This window comes from Lithobates pipiens, unplaced genomic scaffold (genome assembly GCF_037356315.1).
Source record: "Lithobates pipiens isolate NorthernLeopardFrog02 unplaced genomic scaffold, aLitPip1_a1.2 Scaffold_8, whole genome shotgun sequence".
NCBI classification, from domain to species: Eukaryota; Metazoa; Chordata; class Amphibia; order Anura; family Ranidae; genus Lithobates; species Lithobates pipiens.
In genome coordinates this window covers 554,556,049-554,574,228 of record NW_027507903.1, presented here as the reverse complement: position 1 = coordinate 554,574,228, position 18,180 = coordinate 554,556,049, and the positions used below count along the sequence as shown (strand labels likewise).

At 40.3% G+C, this 18,180-nt stretch overlaps 1 protein-coding gene across 4 annotated transcripts in view; it reads left to right on the top strand.

Annotated features, from left to right (window-relative positions):
* NSD3 (nuclear receptor binding SET domain protein 3) overlaps positions 1 to 17,456 on the top strand; it is a 203,464-nt gene extending 186,008 nt beyond the window's left edge. For all 4 annotated transcript variants that reach the window (XM_077469942.1, XM_077469941.1, XM_077469940.1 and 1 more), the window contains 3 exons: positions 5,162 to 5,268; positions 7,442 to 7,646; positions 11,919 to 17,456. In XM_077469942.1, the coding sequence (XP_077326068.1) occupies positions 5,162 to 5,268; positions 7,442 to 7,646; positions 11,919 to 12,157 (551 nt within the window). In that variant the 3' untranslated portion in view covers positions 12,158 to 17,456. The remainder of the gene's footprint in view (positions 1 to 5,161; positions 5,269 to 7,441; positions 7,647 to 11,918) is intronic.
* The last annotated feature ends 724 nt before the right edge of the window (positions 17,457 to 18,180 follow it).

The following is an 18,180-nucleotide window of genomic DNA, read 5'->3' as shown; positions in this document are numbered from 1 at the left end:
TCAAGAAGTTTAATTTGGTGTTATCTCTCTCTCTCTCTGATATTGGTCACTGGAAGTTCAACATGGCATCTCATGGCAAAGAACTCTCTGAGGATCTGAAAAAAAAAATGATTGCTCTACATAAAGATGGCCTAGGCCAGTGATGGCGAACCTTGGTACCCCCGATGTTTTGGAACTACATTTCCCATGATATTCAACTACACTGCAGAGTGCATGAGCATCATGGGAAATGTGGTTCCAAAACATCTGGGATGCCAAGGTCTGTCATCACTGGCCTAGGCTATAGAAATATTGCCATGAGCCTGAAACTGAGCTGCAGCATGATGGCCAAGACCATACAGCAGTTTAACAGGACAGGCTCCACTCAGAACAGGCCTTGCCATGGTTGATCAAAGAAGTTGAGTGCACGTGCTCAGCGTCATATCCAGAGGTTGTCTTTGGGGAATAGACATATGAGTGCTGCCAACATTGCTGCAGAGGTTGAAGGGGTGGGGGGTCAGCCTGTCAGTGCTCAGACCATACACCGCGCACTGCATCAAATTGGTCTGCAAGGAAGCCTCTTCTAAAGATGATGCATAAGAAAGCCCACAGTTTGCTGAAGGCAAGCAGACTAAGGACATGGATTGCTGGAACCATGTTTTGTGGTCTGAGGAGACCAAGATAAACTTATTTGGTTCAGATGGTGTCAAACGTGTGTAGAGGCAACCAGGTGAGGAGTACAAAGACAAGTGTGTCTTGCCTGCAGTCAAGCATGGTGGTGGGAGTGACATGGTCTGGGGTTGTATGAGTGCTGCCAGTACTGGGGAGCTACAGTTCATTGCGGGAACCATGAATGCCAACATGTATTGTGACATACTGAAGCAGAGCATGATCCCTACCCTTCGGAGAATGGGCCGCAGGGCAGTATTCTAACACGATAACGACCCCAAACACACCTCCAAGACGACCACTGCCTTGCTAAATAAGCTGAGGGTAAAGGTAATGGACTGGCCAAGCATGTCTCCAGACCTAAGCCCTATAGAGCATCTGTGGGGCTTCCTCAAATGGACGGTGGAGGAGAGCAAGGTCTCTATCATTCCACCAGCTCAGTGATGTCGTCATGGAGGAGTGGAAGAGGACTCCAGTGGCAACCTATAAAGCTCTGCTGAACTCCATGTCCAAGAGGGTTATGGCAGTGCTGGAAAATAATGGTGGCTACACAAAATATTGACACTTTGGGCCCAGTTTGGACATTTTCACTTAGGGGTGTACTCACTTTTGTTGCCAGCAGTTTAGACATTAATGGCTGTGTGTTGAGTTATTTTGGGGGGGGGGGGGGGGGGGGGCAGCAAATTTACTCTGTTATACAAGCTGTACACTCACTACTGTACGGGGCGGCTTCAGAGTCGGATGACTTTGAAGCCGCCCCTGCGTGAACCAGCACTAAGCACCCTCAGGTTTAATGATTTGTTGATATAATTAAAACATATCTTAAAAGTGTCTTATGCAGCGTACACACGACCGGACTTTCCAGCAGACTAGGTGTTACGGTCTTCCCGATGGACTTTCGGCGGAGTTCCGACGGACTTTCTGAACGAATGGGCTTGGCCACACACAAAGGGACTAAGTCCATTCGAAAAGTTTTGAACATGATGATGTAAGACAGGACTAAAAAAGGAAGTTCAATAGCCAATAGCTTCCCTTGCGTCGTATTTGGTCCGTCGGACCAGCATACAGACAACCAGTTTTCCTGATAGGAATTGAGTCCGCCGGACAGATTTGAAACATGTTCTATTTCTAGGTCCGTCTGATTTTTTTTATTTTTTTTTTCAAATTTTTTTTATTAAGGTAAACAGGGTAACAGACATACATAGTCATATCCATGTCAAACAGTGAATATAAACCAACGTTTCATTCAATTTCACAGAGATTTAACAAGCAACATCAGTAGTATCATGTTATGATAGGTCACTATAAAGATTCACATAAACAGATAAATGTAGTTATTTAGTACAATAGAGACTTAATATAGGACTTGGGCTCAAGATGGATTGAGGTTTTTGATCTATTGATCATGTATAGAGCAGAAATCTCAAATGAGCTTTTAATATGTCGTCGGTGTGACATATATCTATATTATCAATCGTAACCACGGATAGGAAAAGAAAGGTAAAGGAAAGGGCTAATTCAATTGTGTTATGTCCAAATAAGCCGACAAGCAGCAGTCTGGAGATTCAGCTCTACTGTACCTATATAGTACGTTGGTTATAGCAATAAGTGATATTTAATTTCCTTGGAAAGTACCCTTATAATTAGAGCAGGGAATGGGGAAGGTGGGGGGGGGGAAAAAGGGATAATGTAGGTTATTGAAGTGGAGAAATAAAAGGAAGGAGGGGGGGGGGGGAAGAGGGTAATGGGAGGATGAAATAAGGGGGGAACTTAGATAATATCGGTCTGAAACCGTTAAACCATTGCTTCCGGGCTCTCCGGAGTGGGTTCCGTCTGATTTTTTTAATGAAAAACGACCGGATTAGCCCACACATGATCGGATTGTCCGACAGACTGATTCTGTCAGGCCTAGTCTGCCGGAATGTCCGGTCGTGTGCACGCGGCATTATTTTATTAGAGGTAATGTTTACCTAAAAAGTTTAAAAGATTATTCAGTGGGCTTTCTAACTCAGACAATCTTCAATAACATGACACAAAAAGATATGTTGGCATATTTAACAGGTGTAGGGTTGAAAATGCACTGGAAGACTGGTAGTGACACAGAGCTCAACTTGAATGAATCTTAAAGTTCCCCTTTTTTCCACTAAGGCTCCATTGACATTAGCGTGTCTCCAAATTCACACGATTTCCAGTGCAACTTTGGAACACGACCTTGATGCAACTCTTGGTGCGACTTTGATCCGACTTTACATTCTCTGGACCAAAGTTGCATCAAAAGTTACACCAAAGTAGTGCAATCACCTTTTAAAAGTCCCTGCGACTTTAAGTACAGACTTGAACGGGTGGCATTGAAAACTAAGGTCTGCGACCTTGATGTCCAAAGTCACATGATAAGTCGCATATGTGTAAATGGAGCCTGAAGGTCCTTCAGTGTATCTCATATGCCCCTAGGTTTCCACTGGGAGCACAACCCTTAAAAGTAAATGCTGGGATCTCTTGTGTTTCGGACATTTGTCCCTAGCGCATACTTCACTAAATGTTAATAACACTCAGTGCATTGTGCAGCCGTATTCAGCCACAGCAGCGTTCAGCCTCTCATAGAGTTTTATAGGCTGGCTGGAGGGCTGGATGGTGCACCTATGCCTTTCACCCACACAAATACACCAGATCTCATGCCCAGTGGGCATGGGCCCCTACAGCTGATAGCTATAGCAACAGCATAGTATAACATTGTCAATGCATAAATAAAAAAAAAGTTGCATTGCAGTTGGTTGCTGTGTATTACACACAACAAATGTATCTAAATTAAATAAGTGGTTCTCGAACCTTAAGCCTAGTCCACATGGGCCAAATGTCAGGAACGACAATAGCCAGTTCAATAAAAACCGGCCGACATTCAGCCCATGTGTATGGCAGTCAGTCCGTCAGAAGCCGATTGCTCGGCTGGCTTCTCCTGAAAGGCTGAGAGCGCTGACCAGAGTGTTCTGCCGGGGGGGGTCGCACTGTCAGAACACAATAGCTCAGCTGTACAGTACCAACATCGGATTGTTAGTACAGCGACTCCGACTGGAGCTGTCAGTTTTTTTTTTTCGTTTAACCTGCTGGGTTGTATATAAAAAAAAATGGATGATGTGTACTAGGCTTTGGTAAAACCCCAGGACATTTTTACATGCCCCAACAATAAAAAAAAGTTTGATATCATACAGTAAACGAAAGCAAAATATATATTTAAAATCCTGTATAATCATACAGTAAGGTTAGGCACGGGCACCTAAAACCAAAATGCTCTGCTCTTTAACAGATGCATGGGGGTGCCAATAATTCTTAACGACACCCCCACGCATTGGAAAATGTTGCAGGTTTTCGGGTCAGGCCCTTTTCCCTGTGGGAAACACAGGAATCTTAAGGGAAACTGGCAGTGAAGCCTTTCCACTTTACAGCCGGTTCCCTACTGCGCATGTGTGAAGCGTGCTGCACTTTCTAACTGGCCTGGCAGTGGAGGAAGGAGGAGGGGAGTCGAACTTCAGAGGGACGGCGCTGCAGCACTGTCTCCAGAAAGTGCGGAAGGTTACTTGTCAAAAACAGATACCCATTCCCCCCTCCCCCCTGAAAGGTGCCAAATGTGGCACCGGAGGGGGGGGGAGGCGAAAGCAGATGAGCAAAGGTTCCACTTGAAACAGTCAGCACCGCAGTGGCCAAGCAGGAGGGAAAGCACTGAGGCCCGGTTCACACTGGTGTGACATACGCTCCGACTTTGAGAGCACATGTTGCATGATGTGTATAAATCAGTGATTCCCTGTGAGAGCCGTCTTAACTGGTCCTACTTTGGAAACGATTCCCTCACTACTGTGGTTGGATTTCAACCCATTGAATGTCATTGAAGTCGGATCAGCATCTTAACTAATCTGACCTGTGACATGTGCGACTTGTGGTCAGAGGCAATGTTAGCACTGCAAAATGTATTGAGAAAAAATAATCCTAAATCCATACCAGACCCAAGTTGCACTCATCTCAAGTTGGATCCTCTTCATTAAAGTCTGCAGGGCAAAGTCAGATCGGAAGTCGTAGGACTTTCAAGTGGGAGCAGTGTGAACCCGGCCTTAGACATTTTCTATCAGCATGCATATCAGCTGGCATAAACAAGCTGGAAAGCAACTACCTGGTGGAAGGAAGGCCACAGACCAGCAACTGAGAACACTGATCTAAATAATCTAGTGTTAAAGGTAGCAAACATATTATTAAAGTGATGCTTTTATTTGACTAATAAATAATTACTATATCTCAGTCTTTCCAAGTAATTAAGACTGATTATGACTTAGGATGAAGTCCTAGTTATCCAGTAAAAGGTATGAGTTTGACAACACTTTTGCTATTAGGTCCTAGGTACATTGATTGAACTTGCTGTATGTAAGAATGATACTTGTGTTTCCTGGGTGATGGAATCAAATATGAAAATATGAAGTAACATATACAGCTGTGCATCTGAAATCTCCCAAACATTTTATGTTTTCAGGTACTGAGTTAACATTTAACTATAACCTTGACTGTTTGGGAAACGGTCGAACGGAGTGTCATTGTGGTGCAGATAACTGCAGTGGTTTCTTGGGGGTACGACCAAAAGTAAGTGGACCTCTTATCCTGTCAGTTATACCACTTGATGTTTTTTGTTGATTATAAAATATTTGATACTTACTATGGAAATCATGCTAAGCAGGACTTGGTAAGAAACTTTCATACAGTGCTATGAAAAAATATTCACACCCCTTGAAATTTTCCACATTTTGTCATGTTACAACCAAAAACATAAATGTACTTTATTTGGATTTTATGTGATAGACCAACACAAAGTGGCACTTTGTGAAGTGGAAGGAAAATGATAAATGGTTTTCAACATTTTTTATAAATAAACATTTGAAAAGTGTGGCGTGCATTTGTATTCAGCCCCTCTGAGTCAATACTTTGTAGAACCCCCTTTCCCTGCAGTTACAGCTGCAAATCTTTTTGGGGATGTCTCTACCAGCTTTGCACATCTAGAGTAACATTTTTGCCCATTCTTCTTTTACAAAATAGCTCAAGCTCTGTCAGATTGGATGGAGAGCGTCTGTGACTTTGACTGGGCCATTCTAATACATGAATATGCTTTTATCTAAACCATTCCATTGTAGCTCTGGCTCTATTTTTAGGGTCATTGTCCTGCTGGAAGGTGAACTTCAGCCCCATTCTCAAGTTATTTGCAGACTCTAACAGGTTTTCTTCTAAGATTGCCCTGTATTTGGCACCATCCGTCTTCCCATCAACTCTGCCCAGCTTCTCTGTCCCTGCTGAAGAAAAGCCTCCCCACAACATGATGGTGCCACCACCATGTTTGATGGTGGGGATGGTGTGTTCAGAGTGATGTGCAGTTTTAGTTCTCTGGCACACATAGCGTTTTGCTTTTAGGCCCAGAAATTTTACTTTGGTCTCATCTGACCAAATGTTTGCTGTATCCCCCACATGGCTTCTCGTAAACTGCAAACAGGACTTTTTATTGCTTTCTTTCAACAATGTCTTTCTTCTTGCCACTCTTCCATAAAGGCCAGATTTGTGGAGTGCACGACTAATAGTTGTCCTGTGGACAGATTCTCCCATTTGAGCTGTGGAACTCTGCAGCTCCTCCAGAGTTACCTGCTTCTCTGATTAATGCTCTCCATGCCTGACCTGTTAGTTTAGGTGGGCGGCCATGTCTTGTTATGTTTCAAGTTTTGCCATACGCTTTCCATCTTCAGATGATGGATTGAATGGTGCTCTGTAAGATGTTCAAAGCTTGGGATATTTTTTTTATAACCTAATCCTAACCTAAACTTCTCCACAATTTTATCCCTGACCTGTCTGGTGTGTCCCTTCTTCAGGAAGCCATTTGCTCACTAAGGTTCCCTAACAAACCTCTGAGGGCTTCACATAACAGCCATATTTATTCTGAGATTAAATTACACACAGGTGGACTCTATTTACTAATTAGGGGACTTCTGAAGGCAATGGGTTCCACTAGATTTTTGTTAGGGTTATCAGAGTAAAGGGGGCTGAATACAAATGCACGCCAAACTTTTCAGATATTTATTTGTAAAAAAATGTTGAAAACCATTTATCATTTTCCTTCCACTTCACAATGATGTGCCACTTTGTGTTAGTCTACTACATAAAATTGCAATAATACATGCCTATAGTAGAGTACAGTTCACATTATTGTGTGTCCGTTTTTTTTTTTGTTGTTTTTTTTTGTGATGAAACATGAAGTTTTTGGCATTCTGTGCACAGGCTAATGTGTGTCTGTCTGCAATGTAAGATCAGACACTACCTGTGAATAAACTACATATCTGTGGGTATGGGGATATATATGTGGGTGAGATTATGTGTTTCATCACATTAGCACACTTGTGATACAACACAGAGAGGATGGTGAGCCATGGATTGGATGCTGTGTGATCCAGTACAGGAAGTTGTCCTGTTCCCTTGGTGCATAAGGGACAGGCTGGCTACAGCAATACATGAGCATAGGGGAATCGATCAGCCATGACACTACAAACTGTAGCCACAACATGTGAGCCCATCATTACAAGGTAAGGCAAACAACACAGGGAATATAATTACACTAACACCTAGTTAAATAACAACAAAAATATTTCAAAGTATAAAATGCCTTTAAGCTGTAAAAAAAGACATCACAATTTTAAATCAGAATACACAGAGTAGTGCTACATCTCTGTTGTCAATGTTACATTGTTATAATCTAGTGTTGCGTTTCTTCATCATGCAGACAGCTTGTGCTACAGCAACAGAAGAAAAGGCCAAAAATGCCCGCTTGAAAGCAAAGAAACGCAAAATCAAAACTGAGCAAAAACAGATGCATGAAGATTTCTGTTTCCGCTGTGGTGATGGGGGGGAGTTGGTGATGTGTGATAAGAGAGACTGTCCTAAAGCTTATCATCTCCTCTGCCTTAACCTGACACAGCCTCCCTATGGTAAGCCTTGTGAATTAGATATATGTAATATTTGTGCTTGCTAAAAAACCTTTATAGGGTTCCCTCACATTCTGACTGAACACTCTCCCACCATATGTTTCTATCTTTTTTTTTTCTTTTTGACTTATTTTGTGCTATTTATTTTTATTTACTTTTTTTAAACTCTGTAGGTAAAATCTTCTGTTTTTCTATATCATCAAAGTGTTTATGTATAGGTGTATAAACACCGATCAGCCATGACATTATGACCACTGAGAGTTAAATTGAAAAACATTGATGATCTCATTACAATGGCATCTGAAAGTGGGTGGGATATATTAGGCAGCACGTGAATATCTTTTAAACTGATATATTGAAAGCATATAAAATGGGCAAGCATAAGCTTTTGAACTTTGACCCGGGCAAAATTGTAATGGTTAGAAAACTGGGTCAGGGCAACTTCAAAACTGCAGTTCTTGTGGGATGCTCCTTGACTGCATTGGTCAGGACCTACAAAAAGTGGTCCAAGGAATAAAACCGGCGGCAGGGTCATGGGTAGCCAAGGCTCATTAATGCACATGGGGAGTCAAGGCCGGCCTGTGTAGTGCAATCCAATGGAATAGCTGCTGTAGCTCAAATTGTTGAAAAAATTAATGCTGGTTCTGATAAAAAAGGTGTCAGAACACACAGTGTATTGCAGTTTGTTGTGTATGGGGCTACATAGCCCCAGACCAATCAGGGTGCCCATGCTGACTTGTGTCCACGGCCTAAATCTTCTAAATTGGGCTTGTGAGCATCAGAACTGGACCATAGAGCAATGGAAGAAGGTATCTTCAAGATGTTGACTTGGCCTCCAAAATCGTCAAATCTCAGTGAAATCAAGCATCTGTTGGATATGCTGAAAAAACAAGTCCGATCCATGAAAACCCCACCTCACAATTTCCAGGACTTAAAGGATCTGCTACTGATGGCTTGATGTGAGATACTACAGCATACCTTCAGAGGTCAAGTGGAGTCCCCTGATGAAGTCATGTGACCCATGACATAATGCATAGGGAGGAGCAAGTAATATCACACCGCAAACCTGGAAGTGAGCATGCCACCATTTTGTGAGAGACCAGGAATACTTTTTTTTTTAGGGGAAATCTGTTGTACTGTAGTACACCAGATACTGTATGTGCACATTTTATTGTGAGTCTGATTTTAATTAATTTAAATAAAATATTGGCGGGAAACGGAAAGTGCTATGATGATTTATCTCTTTTAAACCTTGGAAGGAAAAAATTCCTGAAAGGGGGCAAGGAAGGATGTGAATTGAACTTCCTGGGTAGTGCTGAGAGGGAGACCAGTCTGGCTATACCAACCATGGTTAAAGGGGAAAGCGCAGCAAGGTGAGGCCATATGTATGTCGGTGATGGGGATTGCACAATATATGGTGGTTTTGATCACAAATGTATGTGAGAAGATCATGAGAAGCTTTTTTTTCCAGATAAGTGCAAAATAAGGACACGGACACGAGTACTGTTGCATGCACTATATTTATTGAAGGGCTCACATTATTTATTATAAGTGTATTTGATGTGCAATATTTTATTTTTATAATTGTTTTGTATGTGGCACTGGGTAACAATGGTGTGAATGCAGTGTGGCACTGGTTTATTGTTCTAATACCTTCAGAGGTCTAGGGGAGTCCATGCCTTGATGGGTCTGGGCTGTTTTGGCAGCAAAAAGGGGACCTACCCAAGTTTGGGTGGGTGGTCGTGTTATGGTCGGTGGTCATAATGTTATAGATGATCAGTGTATATCCTCCTGCATTTGCCAATTACTGAGTGTATGTGTTCTTATCCATACCCACTATTATGTTGTATATGTCATGCTCTGTTTAGTCTTCCTGGGTGTATTGACACGTATTTCTAATCTCTGGGGGTATTTGTGTCTTCCGCCTGCATTGCTAAAACAGAACTATGGAAATATATTTTTAGTATATATATATATATGTATATATATATATATATATATATATATATATATATATATATATATATATATATATATATATATATATATATATTCAATATCTAATTTGTTAGTGTACACTCCCCATTTGTTTCAAAAACAACAACTTCAGCTCTCTCATCCCTGTACACTACTAAGGAGTAGAAAAAAAAACATTTCTGATATCGGCCTGTTTATTCGGCAATACACTTTTCATTACATAAAGGCTACCTCCATATTTTATTAACTGCATTTAGAGTGTTATATGTTAATAAGAACCCCCCACACCCCCTCCCCTTTAAATAATAAAATGTTGTTGCTTTGCAGCTTGAAATGAAGACAGACAGACAGATTTTTTTTTCCAACGGTATTTACAAGTTATAACATCCAAGTGAAAGATATAGCACCAACATGTCAGAAACATTTTTTTTTTTCAAAAATAGAATCACTGAGTTTGAAAAAAAGATCACCCCCTCCTAATAATGACTTGTAAACTCAATCAGATGTAGCTAATCACCTTCTCAATGGCATACAGAGCCCTTTGAATTTCAACTGTGATCTGCTGTGGTCATTTTGATTAGCTCAGCATGAATAGATCTTTCTCTGAGCATTTCAGTCCATGGTAATGCAATTGAAGTAAAATCAACTATGGGTGGCAAGGCACTGTCAAAAGATCTCCGTGATAAATTTGTGGAAACGCACAAGTCAGGAGATACAAAAAAATGTCAAAGACTTTATCAATGCTTAGAGGCACAGCGAAGCTTATTATTAAAAAGTTGGAAGGTATTTGGTACATCACAGACCCTCCCTGGATCAGGACGTCGCTCCAAACTGGATGAAAGAGCCAGGAGGAAACTGGTCAGAGAGGCTACCATAAAGGGCCTACAGCAACTCTGAAGCAGTTGCAGGGATGGTCATTGTGTGCATGTGACAACAATATCACAAATTCTCCACAAATGTAGCTTGTATAGGAGGGTTGCACGAAAAAAGCCACTCTTCAAGAAAGGCCACATGCAGTCATGACTGAGCTTTGCCAAAATACACCTTGAAGATTCTGAGACCGCATGGAAAATTGTGTTATGGTCAGATGAACTATTTTGAATTATTTGGTCTCAATGCCATACCATATGTCTAGCAAGAATCTATTACAGCTCACCATCTAAATAACACCATTCCTACAGTAAAATATGTAGGTGGTAATATCCTGTTATGGAGGTGTTTCTCTATAGCAGGGACTGGAGCAATTGTCAGGATAGAAAAATGGATGGAGCAAAATATCATCAAAGTCTTGAGGAAAATCTGCTGCCCTTTGCAGAGTGGACAAATATTCTAGATGTGCAAAGTTAGTAGAGACATATCCCAACAGACTAAAGGCTGTAATTAAAGCAAAATACTGGGGGTCATCCTTTTTCCAACTCAGTGATTCTGTTTTCGATTTTGATTTTTTGACATGTCGGTTATATCTTTCACTTGGATGTTATAAGTTGCATAAAACAACTGGATAAACAAAAACTGTGCCTGTCTTCATTTCAGGATGCAAAGCAACACAATTGAATTATTATTAAGGGGGTGATTCTTTTCTGTGCTTGTTGTAAATGGCAGTTACTGCTCTTTCCTACCCCCTAGCTCCTGCACAGTTTTGGGCAACAATTGCTACAAAACCACACCACATTTGAAAAATGCCTGGCACCCAAACACGCATGGTGCAGTTTGCCACTATTGTAGTGTGATTTGGAATAGCGGGCAGAATCGCTGCCCTTCTGCCCGCAATCCCAAATTGCCAGATATGAACAGGGCCTCACTACTTGGGAATTGTTACAAAGTAAAGCCCCATACACACTATAAGTTTTTCTGCTGAGTTTTTCCATCAGGTTTACCAAAACCATGTAGTGCAAGGGCCTGCCTGATTGCATACACATTGAAACTCTTAAGGTTTGACCTCCTATTATATGGTTTTGGTAAATCTGAAGGAAAAACTCAGCAGAAAAACTTATAGTGTGCATGGGGCTTTACAGTGTTGCAGTCTGGACACCAAGATAGAGAAGACTGAGGGAATGCTTACTTCTACCTGCAGCAGACTGATGACATTTCTGTTAAAGGCAAAGTCACTGAACTGCAGTTCAAGTACTACTTTATTGATAAAAGTACAGTCTTTGTGAAAAATGATACTGTCGGTATATATATATATATATATATATATATATAACAAAATGTCAGGAATTTATTCATGAAGTCTTGTAAAGTTACTGAAATGTCTGTTTAAATGCCTGCTGTACTGATTTGCCTCTCTTTTTTCAGGGAAATGGGACTGCCCGTGGCACCAGTGTGACAAATGCGGATCCACCTCTTCATCCTTCTGTGAATTCTGCCCTTCGTCTTTCTGCCGAGAGCATGATAAAGGAGAGTTGACAATCTCATCCCTGGAAGGGAGACTGTGCTGCTCTGAACATGACCCCAAGCGCCCAATGGCATACGGAGAGAAAAAATTTAAATTTAAAATCGAGCATGAGGATTCCTCATTCCCATCAGAGTTTTAAAAGAGATGATGCACTTCAGATTGAAACCTCTTGTTCATACAGTGTGAACTCTCCCCTTCGATACAAGGCGGGGATGCGTAATGTGCACATCGTGTTTTATTGCCAGGATTGAATTGTACATGACCTATTAGTGTCATTTCCTTGTTCTTAGAAACTCATCTTTTTTATTATTATTATTTTAATGGTGGAATTGGTCTCCCTCTTTTCCCCACCGTTGTGGTCAGCAAGTTGTATTTATTATATTTATTATATTTTTTATTTTTCATCTGGATGATGAAAAAAAAAATTGGCTTGGGCAACCAACTTCCCCAGTTTTAGGTATTTTGAAGAAAGAAACAGAAAAAATTTCCTTTTTCTAATCTTGAACATGTATAAAATTATGGATCTTGGATGAATTCTAGAATGTTCTTTTAAAGAAAAAAACAAAACAAACGGTTGCAGCAGGAATTAAAGGCATATGTTTACCTGTCTCTTAAGACTATATGGAAATTCAACAGATTATAAACCCCTTTGCGTCTCCTGGTGGAATACAAGAGCAGGACATTCAGTGAATGGATGCAGTTACACAGTATATACGTAAAAACAGAGCAAAGCAACAATGTCTGCCTAAAGTCTTCATGAAGTGAAGAGGAAAGCACAGAGATCCTATGTTCCCTGTGACTTTAATGGATATGTTCTTGGCCTCCTATCATTCTCCATCCTTCTGAAATGACCTCTTTGTTAGTGATCAAGACCTAAGTGGAATTCTTCCGTTAGGAATTGAGGGTAAATAACTGTCCTCTTGCATTGAAATTGGCATCTACACATTAAATCTTTAGAGGACACTCTTGTCATCCTTCTGGTACATTACTCATTAAGTATTAAAGAACAAAGCAAAAACCATCAAACAGCGCGATCACTGACAGTGATTCTGACAGTGATCCTTCTATAGGAAAAATATCTTATTACTATAAAAGGGTTCACAATAGGATGGACAGTGACATTTTCCAGCGACTTCAGTCTTTTTTTCTAAACTTCTGTAAAACGACATGAAGGGGATTTCAGCTGTCACTTTAATATAACAGTATGGTCAGTTGTTCTGATTGTGCCTGTACATGAGTTATCAGTGCTTTAGAACCATCCAAGGCTGTTCACTTTAGAGAAGGGAATAAGTGCTTGATTATCATTCCTCACAATGTACAGTCAAATCTAGTGGTGTTATTACACTGTATCAAAAGCAATTACAGTTGTTGCCATCCACCAACCCTATGTCACAGGCAGAGAATGGACATAGAAGGGTAGATCTTCAACACTAATGGTCTTGGGTTGTTCACATATTACAGTCCCCATTCTGTGTGATAGTCCTAAATGCACACAATTCCATTCCAAGGTTCTATTTTGTGTGGCGACCATTCAAGACCCGCGCTAGCCCTTTATGTTGTCAACACTTTTGACATCGGTACAGTCGAATTGCACAAACTACAGTAAAATTGCACAACCTGAAATGCACATGCATGCAGATGTATGCACTTCTATGTATGAGCGAGACACTCCTGGCCTGGCATTTTAATGATGTATATCCTTTTCTGGACTTGAGATTGTTATTAAGTACATAATATGTTTATGGTGGTAGTTTCTTTTTACATGTTTTTTCTTTTACATCCTGCTTTAGCTTATAAAGCAGCAATTGTTCTTTGTAACCTTCAGCTTGAATGCACTGTGCCGATGTTGGTGCGATGGTTTTAGCTTACGGCATGAACTAAATGAGTTGAAGACTGTGAGGTCTTTTGAGGTGCATTAGCTGTCAAAATTGGTATGATCTAATTAAATTGCATAGATCATGTACCTTTTAATGTTCGTTTATTGGAACACAGCGGTCATTTGTTTTTTTAGCGCATTTTTTATATTATTATTTCTAGCCATACCTTTGTTCCAAGTATCAAATAGGAGATTATTTTTGTTGTACTCAGCTGTGATGGTGAACCATTCTCTGAATACAGTTGTTCTGTATTCAGGGAGCCACGGTCATCGGCATTACAGGCTGCTTGATAGGCACGAGGGAAATGCAAATAGTTTAATCAGAAGGATGTAGCAGTGTGCTTTAGAAACAATAAATGACGACATGTACAAGATAGTAAATAATTCACCTTTCTATAAAGGGTTTTCTCAATGGAAAATGCATAATGGACTTTTACTTAAAGGAAATCTGTCATGAAAGAACATGGAGGTTGCCATTACTGACCTCTCCTGTTTGAAAGAGAAAATAGGCAGATAAGGACTTGTGGCTTTCTAGATCTGTATACTTGTTCAGGATCAGTGATCTGGAAAATATTGAAGCCAGATGATCAATATAACAGCTGAAACAAGGAAGTTCAGCAATAGCATCCCGGGGTTGCTTTGATGACAGGTTTACTTTACTTCCTGGCTGGCCCTTATTTCAAAAGGACTAGGGCTTGTGGCCTCGGGGGTTTTACAGTTGGGTTATGATGCTCTATGAGCACAATAAGAGTTTTGTTTTGTGGTGTTTTTTGGTGATATTGTCACTGCTGCCCCACCGGTGAACATTTGTTTAGTAACAAACGACAGTGAGGCTGACATGACCATCAACAGATTGAGCTTGGCATTAGAGCTTTGTATTGTTCAGAATGGTTCAATTTAGATGACTGCAGGGTCAAAAGATGCTGATTGAGCACTCTCCGCTCACTTATATTGCTGTTTGTGGGGATGAGTAACAGAGCAGAACTCAGTACAGGCTTCAGGTGAGCCTAACATGCAGCTTGTGTTTGTGCAAAACCTCATTGTCACTTGTTGCACATGTCATGGTGAAACACATTAGCAGTAAATGACCGTGCAGTGCTGTAAATGGAACATATGCAGCAAGTGACAAAGAAAAATTCCAGTATAATGGCAAATAGCCATGATATTGGTTTAAAAAATCTCAAATCATACAAAAAAAAACAACACTTTTTATCATGCCGATTTACAGCAAAGTTTATCTAGAAGAAAACAGAAGCAGCACCTTATGCATCCTGTATGCTAATGTGTGATATTCTGTGCAGGAGGACAGGTAACATAAAAGCTGAACTCCAGCCAGATGGCTACATACCCAACTCAGATAAATATATTTGAACTAATTTATCTACCAAAAGGTTTGTAATATAAATGATTTGTTCTGTTCAGCAGCCTTTTTGACTTGTATACATTTCCCACTTGTTATAATAAAGCTGGGTGACACCACTGCTCTCTGTGGCAGCTTCCGATGTTACCTGTCCGCTCATCGGACTGAGAACTAACATCATACCTCTGAAGTCTCTTTGTACTCCTCTTAGAATGCTCTCTAAACCATTACCCTCTGACTTCCAATGCCCCAAAACATCTTTGATTTAAAATCCCTTGGTAATACATTAGAGCATGATTGGCTTACAACACAGACGCTCCCAGATACTTATAGTTAATTTCAAGCGTTTTATTCTTTGCATTCTTTTCTCCCCCTATTCTTCTCACGCTGGCAATTTTAACTAAGGGCAAGTGAATACATCTCCTTTTACTTCCTAGAACTCTGTCTAAAATTCTGGGTATGCTTCCTTTGACGTGGCACAAACTTCCCAGATGGAGCTGTGAGCCCTGGTTACATCATCAGTGTTTCAAGAAATCGGGAAGTAGAAAATAATTAATAGAAGCAAAAAATGTTTAATGGAGCGTAAGATGAGCTGTAAGCTAATGTGTTTTTTACTCAAAGTGGGGGAAGGGTTTGATTTAATAATTTTTTTAAAAAGATTAAAGTTCACCTATGTCCAGGCAATTTACATACCCTGAACAAACAGTAAAAGAACTTAAAAAAAGGCCATCACTGACTTCTGTAGCTGCAGGCACTGTTGAGAAATTCATCCTCAAAGATCACAAAAGAGACTCTAAGGCTGGGTTCACTCATATGCGATGCGGGAACCAGCACAATTCCAGTGCGAGTTCCCACATCACATGTCTCTTGCAGGCAGTTCACACTGCCCTATGCAAACCAGTTCGGGTGTCAATACAAAGTTAATGACACCCCCAGATCGGCTCGCAGATCGCAGTGTGAAATGTCAAATGGTGCAGGAATCGGATCGCATGAGTGTGAACACCCATGTGATCCGATTCCAGTTCGGACCAAAAAAAAGGGTCTTGCACCATTTTTGACCAAATGCAATGAAAATTCAGCCATGTGATTTGCACAGCAATGCGGTTCGAATCACATGCGATGTCTGACATTGCAATATTGTGAACCCAGCCTAAAGTTGGGCTCCAGACAGTGTTTAACAGCTTACAGCAACTGCCATTTGTTTACAATAGCGGACTGGTAGACTGCTAAGTCAGTTCTGTCAGAGACTTATATAAGGGGAAAGAGCTGTAATCTCAGTGCCGCTGTTATGAATATTGAAGATGAATTTCTCCAAAATGTCTTGCTTTACAGGTATTTTTGCTTCCAGTTAGGAATATGCAGTTAAACGAATGCACATAGTCTGGGCACAGGCACACTTTGAATAGACTAAAAGCTGTTTCTTTTATATTTGTTTTGTGTTCCGCTTTATGTGTCATTGGTTATAAAACCCGTGACCAGTCATGGCTTATTCCTGACAGCTGTGAGAAATCACCTCTGTAGAAAAGTTCATATGTTTTAGAAAGTTGATATAGGAGGGAACTAAAACAATGGAAAGAGAGCTCAGCTGTTGCTTAAAAGAGAAGGCTACAATTTGTGATATTACCCAAATGGATCTCAATCAAGAGTAAAATTTGAAGTTACCAATGAAAAATCCTTTAAGTTTTTTAATGAAGTGAACGATATATATGAATCAACACAACCTTAATTACAGGGTCTGCCCATATTGTGCCAAACACACAAGCTTTTTTTTTTATTATGGGGAGAAAGTAAGAATTTTCTATTGTGTTGTCTTGGTTATTATGTGCCAACAAAATATTGTATTTACAATTTAATTGTACAGGTTTTACTGTTCAGATTGTTTGATGTTTAGCAGTGTTAAAGTCTTTTTCTTCCTGTATAGTGTCATCCATACCAGTGTCCTTTCCATGAAATCCAGTACATGCTGCTATTTTATATCGTCTACAGATTTTTTTGTGTATTTTGGCTGCAGGCTAACTAGATCATAAAGACCTACTAAAATACACTAGTATGTTTCTTTTTGTTTTCATGTGTTTTTCCACCCACTGAGACTCGCTGGTGTCTAGGTAAAATGCAATTTGTGTTATACACTTTTGTTCTAAAAAAATCAAGACTGAATATTTGTACTTTTTATTACAAAATATACTCAATAGTAAGTCCCTACGTGTTTTGGTTTGTTTTCTGTAAATTGACCTAAAATTTATATTTCCATTATAAGGCGATAGTTATCCAGTAAATTTCCCATTTCTCATATCTCTTTGAGACTCCATAGTTGAGATCTGCCAGTTAATACATCTGCCTTACTTCACCCACAAAGAAGTCACACTTGCCGCATTTGCAAAATTCTCAGATGAAATTTAAAAACCTTAGGATCCAAATGATGGTCCATTAATTGTCAAATTTCTTCCATTAATGGCCCAGTGATAGAATATCACACATGTAGTTGGCTCTACAGGTATGTATAAAGTGCATGTCTGAGCAAATAAAAAAAAACCTTTTAGTGCATCGCCACAATACATGGAAATTTCCCAATGTTTTGTGTCTTCAAAAACACCACAAGTACAGAAAAGCACCTGCTGACCTGCCTGAGCTCCTAACATTCTGTAGTGATCTGGCAATGCTGCTTCTGCTGCACCGAAATCCCAATCAGTGTTCCACGCTTGAGTTCAGCTGGGCTAAACTCCCTCCATATGCTTTTGATAAAAGATATATTCACTGCAAATAAACAGTGGTAGAATAAATAATAATGAAAACCTAGCAGTGAGAGAGACCACCTTACAGCATCAATGATAGGGAGGGCAGACATAGTAATTAAAGTGCAGAGATCTCACAGATGGAGTTCCAATATGTTTGAGAAACTGGTGAGCGATTCAAGCAATTGCCATTA